Source organism: Pelophylax lessonae, assembly GCF_965119305.1.
Source record: "Pelophylax lessonae genome assembly, chromosome: 9".
NCBI classification, from domain to species: Eukaryota; Metazoa; Chordata; class Amphibia; order Anura; family Ranidae; genus Pelophylax; species Pelophylax lessonae.
Genome location: NC_138776.1, coordinates 177,859,434 through 177,870,204, shown reverse-complemented (window position 1 = coordinate 177,870,204; position 10,771 = coordinate 177,859,434). Strand labels below are relative to the sequence as shown.

The window sequence follows — 10,771 nt, the reverse complement described above, 5'->3', positions numbered from 1 at the left end:
TCTCTATCTATGAGCTGGGAGCCATCCATCGATTGAACTTACTTTAATGAAGCATAGCCATATGTGGTAGCATATATGTCCAGGGTTCCAGCACTTCCGGCTGAAAAAAAGCCCTGGGTGCAAGGGCCACACAAAATGGCCGGATTTGGCATGTGGGCCTTGTGTTTGACACGTGCTGTAGAATCAGCTACATACCATATTGAAAACTGTCTCTCAAAAGTTGGGCGGTATCATTTTATAATACCTGGCTTTACATACCCATATTGTTTTATTAGACGTGCTTGAAAAAAAAAAAGCTTGATCATGTACTGGGCAGTGTGTATATTTAACGCACCAGACTTGTCACCTGTCACGCGCAATCACAGTATTGCTGTCACACAGAGTTTCATCTGGTTATTTCCTGCATGTAATATTATGGCAGGGAAAGAAGAGACAGCACTGCCCAAGGAAGAGGAGTCTCAAGCAGATGTGTGTCCTACAATCCCAGAGCTGCAGAGACTCTTGGATAGTAAACATCCTTTTCCTCATCACGTGGATGAAGTGTGGCCCAACTTATACTTGGCAGATCTGTGAGTACTGTTTCTTCTTGACTAAATGAATATGTAACCTAATTTTAAAGCCTAGGCAAAGATCACGTGGTCACTGGCTACCAGAAGCATTTTAGGAATTTTATATTACTGTAGTGTAGACAATTAAGAGTCTATTAGGTTTTTAGCAAGACAGACTTTGTCTTGTAAACCAGTGCTGAGGTACGATGGTCTGCAAGGTACAAACCAGAAGCAGAACATTTGTATGTAATATTCACATACAGCTATCCCTACTACATATATAATTATAAATTATGCATGAACAAGGTTTTTGCAGATCATTAGTTTTCAGCACTGAAATCTTAAAGCAGGACTGGCAGCTTTTATTTTTTTTTTAACTATTTATTACAATTTTCATGTACAAAACAAGATAAACTTGTGTTCTCCATGCCCAGGCCCGGGCATTTTAGACTGAGCAGCCTTTTTTTTTTTAATTTAAAACATTATATAATAATAATTATTATTATAAATAATGACAGCTACCAGTCTCTCGATGTCTTTCCGTTCTATTTTGCCTGCTTCAGTCATTGATTGATTGCAGTCACTGCTCACTGATTTCTAGAGGTCACTGCCCATTTTAACCGCTCCCCCATTGATGGCTGGGGAGGGGGTGTGATCAGTGGCAGCACTAAGGGGGGGGGGTGTATTGAGTGGCAGTGCTGGGGGGGTAAGGAATGAGTAGCAGTGCTGGGGGGGGGGGATGAGTGGCAGTGCTGGGGTAGGGGGGGGGGGAATTGGATGGGATCAGTGGCAGAGTGGAGGAAGGAGGATGGAACCAGTGGCAGTGGGGGGGCGATAGAAGGACTGACAGTACGAGAGGAGGGTGGGATGAGTGGTAGTGCTGGTGGGTTGTTGGGATGAGTGGAAGTACGAGAGGAGGGTGGGATGAGTGGTAGTGCTGGTGGGGTGTTGGGATGAGTGGCAGTGCTGAGGGGGATGAGATCAGTGGCAGTACTGGGGGGGATGGAAAGAATGGCAGAGCTGGGGGGGATTGGATGGGATCAGTGGCAGTGTGGAGAGAGGGTGGGATCAGTGGAAGTGCAGGGGAGAATAGGATGAGGGACAGTACGGGGAAGTGGAATTAGTGGCAGTGTGGGGGGATGGGTGGCAGTGCTTGGGGGAATTGGATGGGATCAGTGGCAGTGCTTGGGGGATGGGATGAGTGGCAGCGTAGGGGGGGGGTGGATGGGGTGAATGGCAGTGATGGGGGGAGGGTCGGATGAGTGGCAGTGCTGGTGGGGGGAAAGCATCAATAGCAGTGCTGGGGGGGGGGGGGATCAGAGGACATCCATTGACGTGCCATTGTGCTGTATTGTAATAGCTGTGACTGACTACAGCTATCATATGGTACAGGCTTGCTGGGATTTGACCCGGTACCATGTGATCACTGTGACCAATCACAGAGATCACAATAGTACACAATGAATGGCTATGAATGACAAGCCATTGTGTACTGTTGATTGGTTACAGTGATTACATGATACCAGGGACAGCCCAGTACAATGACACAGTAGGTGATGGATCACGCCTCTGAGCACCCCCTAGGACACACATGAGGTTCGCACCTGGAGAACATCATATTACATCAATCCAGGATAGTAGTGCTTCCTCCCAGCCTTCATTTTACAATAGGCAGAATGAGAAGTGATTAAAGAAGAATTCCAGTTATGGATATTTACACAGGTCCAGCTTATACCATACCTAGAAGCTGGAAATCACTGTAGCTGCTGCATTGATCTCCACTAGTTTCTGTGTCCCATTCCAAGCGCCTGCCCTGCTTCATTGTAAACACAGCAGGTTGCACGCTCAGCATGGGACGCTATCCAGAGGATGCTTTGCATTTTCTCAACTAATGCAAAACATTCTCTGATTGGAAGAGGTAGAGAGAGGAATGTCACCGCCCCACCTTTCCACCTCGTCAATTCAGAGAATGCTTTGCAGTCATTGAGAAAATGTGTTTTCAGAATGATGTCTATGATCAGCAGGAGACCTCCTGTATTCACAAGGCATCAGGGCAGTGCATTGGCAAGGGACCTGGAAGCATGTGGGTATTACTGTAGCAGCAATGTCTACTACAGTGATTTTCAGCTTCTAGAGGGATCACATAGGTATGGTATATGCATAGTTACATTGGTCCAAGTTGGACCAAAGTATCTATGCAAAAATATGCATACCTGGAAGTTCTACCCACTTACCATCCTTGGGAATGGTGATATCAAGATTACGGCTGCAGCTGCAGCCATGATCCTGGTGTAGCACCCTACAAATAGGTGCTAGGTAAAACTATAGTGGGCCTTGTCTGCCTAACAATAGGGCTGTGATTTTTTTAGTCAGGGTGTCAGTGCTTCCAGATGTGCCTGCTGAGGGGAGAAGTATCCCCACTGGCTCTTGTGAGAGGCGTCTCATTGGGCAGTGTGGGAAGCCTAATCAGGGGACACATCCCAGCTTGTAACTACCCCAGAAGGCAGATTACGCTGCAAGGGATTTTGGGAGTGTGTATAAGTTTGGGGGGAAGTGCGTGGCACGTTGTCTTTGGCAGGAGCAGAGTCCCAGGAAGGAGAGTGCAGCTGTCTCTCCTCCTGTTTGAGGAAGGTGGATATCTCGGGGTGTCGCCTGAGTTTTCAGAGAAGTGCTGAGTTGAGCTGAGCAGATCCGGTGTGCCGAGAACCTGCGGAGAGAGAGAGGGGTCCAGTCCCAGGAAAGCCTACACAGTTCGTGAGTACTGCGGATTGCCCCTGGGGGTCTGCCTAGAGTCAGAGGGGACCACTCCGGAAAAGGTTCTGGGATCCAGTGTCAGCTAGCTGTAAAGGGGGTACCTAGGTTGAAGACCATTAAGTTGTAAAGGGGGTACATAGCCAGTGGACCCTGAAGAGTTCAAGTTGTAAAGGGGGTACCTGCAGTCTGGGCCCTGAATTGTATTGCGTGTGCCAGTTACAGTGATAGTTATTTGGAGTTCTACAAAATACTACCTCAAGCTGTGCCAGGCAGGGGAAAGTATTCAGAGACTTACACAGTGAAACAGTGTCAGGAGTACAACAGTTCTCAGTCTTGGATCTACTGGACTACAGGTCGGGGATTCAACACTTCATCTGTTATACAGAGTGTCAGTGAGCGTTGACTGGTGACGGCTGGTGTCAAGGAAGCGCCAACTGGCATTTTCAGGATCGAAGTCCCAATTGTAATTAGTTCAAGCCAAAGGAGTATCCCACCCCTTCCTTTTTCCCATCCCCTTAATTTATAATAAAAACCACAAACAAAGATGCCGGAGCTGTCGCTGCTTTAGTTGTCACCCCTGGGGAATCAGCTCACATGAGCTGAAGAGGATTCTGGTACTAATGGCAGACCCACATCAGGCCATAGTCCTGGAAACATTGCTACACTGGTATCATTCTTTAAAGCAGGTGATGGGCTTTCTGGTAAAAGCGATCCGAGCAGCTCTACTGACTCTCCCCCCCCCCCCTTCTCCACTGCCACTTGCCGCCTTTCCCAGGTTCTTGCCTCCCACAAGGGCCAGAGATCGATGTTACCTGTCACATTGGATGCACTTTAAAGAGTGGGCTCCAGATCTCTCTATAAAGAGGAGGATGTTGTTCACCCCTTGAGATAGCAATAGAGTTTAATAGAAACTAAACAATTAAAGAGACAGTGTAAAAAAAAAAAAAAAAAATGAAATAAAATAAATAATAAAATATAAAAAATATGACAAAGGGATGGCATTACCATTGTGTTGCACTGGTCCTTTCGCTACAAGCTGCTTGCAAAAAAAAAAAAAACTACACGGGGCAGATACAAGAACAGTAGTCAACTTGCTAAGTAGAATGGCTGCTCTTTATTACAAGAAACTCCTGCAGAGATGGTAAATGCAGGAGCTGTTTCATGTTAGGTCATTACACAGATCTGCACAGAGAATACACAGAACACAAAGATCAAAGTGCAAAAAGATATGGATCTTGTATTTAGACAATATTTGTTTTGCATAGAGTTTAGCTTTATAATTATTATTCAATGTAGATGAAAGTAAAAATTACCTGTTGTTTTTTTTTTTTTTTTGCTCCAACAGTTGTTTTGCCAATAATCGATATGAGCTGTGGAAATTGGGCATTACACATGTCCTAAATGCAGCTCATGGGCGGATGCATTCTGACGGCAGCCCTGAATATTATGGTGCCAGTATATCATACCATGGGGTTCCAGCCAATGATCTGCCAGACTTTGACATCAGTCAATATTTCTATTCTGCTTCAGAATTTATTCACAAAGCACTGAACACCACTGGAGGTAAAATATGTATATATGTATTTCTATCTTTCATTGACCAAATCAATATAATGCTGTATTGTTAACATCAAGGACACATCTGGTATTTTGTCAGAATTAATGCTGAATGCAGTAAAAAATTGGCAGAAATTTCTTTAAATATTGCATTTTTGAAAAAAAAAAACCCTTATCCTGATTTGTGAATTCAGTTTCTAGTCAATTATAAGTGAAAATACGTATGTAATGTAAGAGATAACTATGGAGAGCTCTTTACAATACAAGTATTTTAAGGGAAGATAGACCCCTGTATTGCTGGCCTGGTATTATATCATTTTGCAATGGTTTCCAAGGATGAAGCTGCATACACAGGGATGTTATTTGTTTAAATATTTTTGTAATTCTGTAGGAAACAGTGGCCTGCAATCAGCCTACCTGTACCTCAACAGGAATGATCTCTAATGGCGCTTTTCCACTGCATGGAACCGTACCGGTTCGGCGCGCTTTTGTGCTTTTCCACTGCTGGTACCGCATGGTATAGGGTCGGAACGGTTCGGTACGGTACGGTATAGGTTTGCTTTTCCACTGCATGGAACCGAACGGTACGGTACGGCTCTGAAAAAACAGTACCTACTCGATTGTGGTTCCAAAAGGTACCAAACTGGTACCATATCCCACAATCCTTTGCATGCAGTCACTACTAGCCACTGATTGGTCAGAGAATCCCACCCACCCCGTTGTTATCCCACCCACTTAACTTTAGTACTACTATAGTGGAAAAGCAAACCTATACCGTACCGTACCGAACCGTTCCGACACTATACCATGCGGTACCAGCAGTGGAAAAGCAAACCGGCCAAGCAGGGCCGAGTAGAGCCGAGCCGGTATGAGCCGGTACTTGCAGTGGAAAAGTGCCATAAGTATAGAGTGTATTTCCTGTATCGCTTGCTATTTGAGCATACATCAACAGGGTGTGCTAGAGAGGTGTCATTCTATGTTATGAATATTATTGACCTGGCCATTTATTAGACTTTGGGGAGTTGGTAATGTGTGCTGGGAAATTGTTCTATATTTGGGACACTTCTTGTTCTTTTTTCAATATGGCCTTCTGTCCTGTGAAAGATATGTCTCTCCTCCTAGGCCATAGAGACTAGGGGTGGACAGTAGCAGGTATCTGCTTCTGGGAGGTATTCTAAAGATGCTGCATCCTGGCTTCCAAGAGGAAGTAACTGTGACTATGCCCCACAAGAAATGTGGTAGGAGACTGAATGACTAAAGGATGATATACCTTCCCAGCTGTTCTGCTTTGAAACTCAAGATACCATTAAAACCCTTATCGTCAAGGAGCCAAAACCTGATTCTTGTCTTGTGTAAGTAAATTATAGGTTTACTTTTAAGTAGTGTAAAAAAAAAAAAAAAGGAAATCGCCCCAATTTATAATTAGCTTTTGCTGCAAGGTGTACATGGAAGGTGTACATCCTCTCTATATACTGCAGACCAAATTCTATATATGAAAGTCTCCAAGTTGGAGCACATATAGCAGTGGATAAACTAAGGGCAGGTTTGCCAAGAGCAATGGTCTCCAAACTGTGGCCGGGGGGTCAGAAGCGGTCTTTGCTTGCCTTTATTTGGCCCTTGGGGCACTAACCGACACAAACAATAGGGCACAATTCCTGCTCCTGACACCAACAATGGGGCACTATTCCTCCCACTGACACCAACAATGGGGCACTATTCCTGCCTCTGACTCCAACGATGAGACACTGTTTATCCCATTGATACCAAGGATGGGGCACTATTCCTCCCACTGACCCTAACAATGGGGTACTATTCCTCCCACTGTCACTAATGATGGGACACTGTTCATCCCACTGACACCAACAATGGGGCACTATTTCTCCCACTAAAACTAATAGGAGACTGTTCCTCCCCCTAATACCGAAGACAGGGCATTGTTTACTCCCACTGACTTTTTTACACTAGTCACAGTCTAGCCCCCATAAAGTCTAAATAACTATAAACTGGCCCTTTGTTTAAAATGTTTGTAGACCCCTGGCATAGAGGGAGCCCACTCTTCCTTAAAGACACAGGGACACACTGGATGCCCAGCTAGAGCACAATGGCAGCTGAAGGCACCTAATGTGTCCCTACGCGAAACCCAGCAAGAATGCTATAAAAAAAGATGGCAACCACCCATATTTATAACTAGCCTTTGCGGCAAGGCACACATGGAAGGGCTTTACTTTAAAGTAGAGCTGTAGTCAGCATAATGACATAAACTATTGCATATTGACAAGCTGTAAAAGAAGTCTTTACTGACATCTGTAGTTGCAAATGCTGTGGAGCAATTCAATTAGGAAAGTTACATGAAAAAGTGAATCTACAGAGTAGTTTATTCATATTGTATGTGTGTACTGTATAACCTCATATACTTACTGTATAGGTATACAACATTTTCATATACATTCATCCTGTTTTACTAATACAATGTGCTCTTTCTCAGCCAGGGTTCTGGTACACTGTGTTGTTGGTATCAGCAGGTCAGCCTCTTTGGTTCTTGCTTACTTAATGATTCATCATCGGCTTTCCCTGACACAAGCCATAGAGAAAGTACAAGAGAATCGCTGGATCTTCCCAAACGCAGGTTTCCTTCAACAGCTATTACACCTGGAGAAAGAACTGCAGCAGCCTAGGAAGAATGAAGTTCAGAGCATAGATTAGAGAGGAATGAAAATATGATTTTACTAGAAATTGTACAGTTCATCTATACAGTTTACAACAACATACCAAAAAAAGGTTTAATATTACAAACAGATGGCTGTTAAATGTAGGCTACTTATAATGTAATCATTGTATTTCTGAATAAAGTTATTCCATGCCATCGTGTAAGAAAGTTTTGATTTGTTTCTGTAATAATACAAAGAGACATTTGTATGTAAAATATCAGGAATTTGCTGCTTTCTGTAGATTGATGTTCTACTTGCTCCACTTAAACAATTTATGCAGACCAAACATCATATATATATTTTTTTTAAGTTACGTGTATGCATGCTGGGTAACTTGTAGGTGGAATACTTGTAGGTATGATTTCCACTTAGGGTAATACGACTACTCCTGACATTGCCTTATATGCTTTTCTTTCCAGGACAGGTTGGATGGTTAAAATATGGGCCAGTGGCACCACACTTTGATGGCACCTGCAGAAGGTAAGCCAGACCACAGACTGTAAAGCATAGATTGGAACATTGGCTATTACCAAAAACAACTATCTCCAGCAGGAACTACCTGACAGGTTTCCTTCACCAGGTACTGGGGCATTGCTAAAAGCTCCACTTTAATCTCTCCAATGTCCAGCTTCTGATTGTGATTGTAGCCAAGCTTCCAGTGCTGCAACGCCTCCCAAACCATTTAATGGCAACAGTCCCTTTCTGACTGTTTTTGGACTGCACAGCCCATTGTTGGCACTACCTTCAAACTGTGGTGTGCTGATTTTATTTTTTAGACAGACACCTCCATGTGGCTTATGTCTCCTCATTTAGGCCTATTGGTGCTCCAGAGCCGCTGGCCAATTTTTACTCACTTAAACCTAACAGCTCTACATAGTGTGGTGAACCCTTGGTTTATATGTCTGCGTTTAAGCCTGTTTGCTCTACCATCAAACTGTGGTGCCACTGGACATTTTTTTTCTCATCCATATCTTTTGAAGAAAATTACTGCCAATGGACATGTTTTCACATTTCGGCTAGGAGCCATTAGCCACAGAGGAAACAGAGGGCAGCGAACTGAGCAAAGGAAGGATTGGAGATAAGAGGTTTTCAGAGAATTAAAGACCCAATGTGGGAGTTAGAATGGTATTTAAAACCTGCAGATGGTGTATCAGTGAAAGCCGGGGCAGATAAGCTACAGAGATTAGATGGCAATTGAGTCACGTGAGGCCCAAAGAGAGAAACCATGGATCGGTCGGATGAGAAAAAAGAGCAATGTTTGCTGCCAGGTAGTATTGGTAAATGCTAGGTAATGCCAGGATTCCTACAGGTTTTTGGGCAAACATAATGGGAGCAAAATCTGGTGCAGCTCTGCATAGAAACAGTTTTCCATTTTTTTTTTTTGTCAAAGCCTAATTGAACAAGCTGAAGTTAGAAGCTGATTGGCTACCATGCACAACTGCACCAGATTTTGCACACTCCAATTTTATGTGTTTAATGTGTTTATTAACTGGAATAACCTCAGATAAAAATGTAGGGGTGTACATTGCTGTATCAAAACAATGTGAGCAGGAATGGAAAGAGCTGAAAAACATATTTTGGGAAGATATGTCATTCTGACTGCGTGAATCCTACCAAACCACGATATAGGGAAATGTTGCCAAGATTAAAGTAGGTAGTTCAACTGTCTAAATAGAGGTGGAAAAGTGATTTGTACAACTCCTAAATAAGGCAAAGTACTTAACCATTGAAATGAGTGCAAGCTTTGTAGGGTTGAAAGCATCTGAGGTGGGAAGAGGATGGACATAGCATTTGACTTGGATTTACATGCAGGCCCAAAAGGGTCCCCAAAAAGATTTGGGAAAGAGATGTGTGAAGTGGTAAGGGACATTCATTTGTGAATAACCACAGCTTGTGATTAACCTCGGCTGTTTACTTTGATATTAGTATGTATGCATCTGCTAGTGGTCCTAGCGCTAAAATAAATAGTATTGGTGAAAGCTGACAACCTTGTTGAGTTCTTCCCTGAATAGGGAAAAAGGGGGATTCAAATCCATAATATTTGAGTTTGGCTTGAGAGGTGCTATAGAGTGCAGTGATCCATGTAGTTATTTGGGACCAAAGCCCAAGTTTCAAAGTACTATTTCTAGATAAAACAAGTAGGATGTATCAAATATATTGGAAAGTCCAACAAAATAACATCTCATACAGTATGATTAAAATATAATATCACATGAATGTTGACCCTTGCCAGTTGCTTGGGGACAAATCCCACTAGTCTTCCTTAATCAAGTGTGTTAAAAATGAATTATGTCTACAGCCTGAGATTTTAGTAAATATCTTGATGTCTATATTGATTATGATAGACCAGCCATGAAGGTCTTTGTTTGGCTTAGTAACCATGCAAAAAGCATTGGAGAGGAGAAAAGGAAAACTTCTTTTTTATTTGATTGAAGCGTTGCGCCACATGGTAATGGAAGGTGGCTACTATAGTGGACATTTTTTTATAGAAGAGGGTGGAAAATCTGCCTGGTCCTGTGTGTGTAGGTTTAAGGTTCTGCAATATTTCAGGAGGAACTGTTGTCCACTTCATTATGAGAAGCAGAACGTTAGGGGGAAGGATAATTGCTGCAAAAAGTCAGTTAAATAGAAGTAGAGAAGTTGTAGAATAAATGGCCAAAAGACGGTGTTTAAGCGTCACGAGCATTGAAGGAGGATTGCTCATATTTACATTACATCTAGTCTTAGAGTAGAAGTTCAGCCAAAAACTAACTGACTCTAAATCTACTCGCAGCCACATTCTAAAAATAATCTATTTAGCCCTGTACAGCAAAAATCACTATATATACTTCTTCTGAAGCCGCTTCAGTCCAATGCTTTGTGCAGGAAAGAACCGACAACTGTGAAATGCCTGGGAAGTGACATCACCCATAGAGTTACTATGGGCCTTCAGTTATTGGCTGCCTCTTCTGCACATGCCTATACACAGAAGAAGCACCCCCTGACAGCTCAGCATGGGACCCAACTGGAGCGGCTGCAGAAAAGGTGTGTGTATAGCGATTTTTGCTTTACAGGGCTAGATTCATTTTAGAATGTGACAGAGAGTAGATTTAGAGTTAGTTTTTGTCTGAACTTCTACTTTTATCATTTTTTAAAAATATTTGGGAGGAAAAGTTCAAAGCCTCTTAGCTAACATCTTATTACGTTTATTCCCTTTAGAACTGA

At 43.0% G+C, this 10,771-nt stretch overlaps 1 protein-coding gene across 1 annotated transcript; it reads left to right on the top strand.

Moving 5' to 3' along the window:
* The first annotated feature begins 292 nt into the window (after positions 1-292).
* LOC309563605 (dual specificity protein phosphatase 13A-like) lies at positions 293-7,652 on the top strand. The gene is made up of 3 exons (XM_082268104.1): positions 293-569; positions 4,648-4,865; positions 7,345-7,652. Exons 1-3 carry the CDS (start codon positions 304-306, stop codon positions 7,560-7,562), a joined length of 702 nt encoding a protein of 233 aa, XP_082124230.1. The 5' UTR covers positions 293-303; the 3' UTR covers positions 7,563-7,652.
* Positions 7,653-10,771: the final 3,119 nt, after the last annotated feature.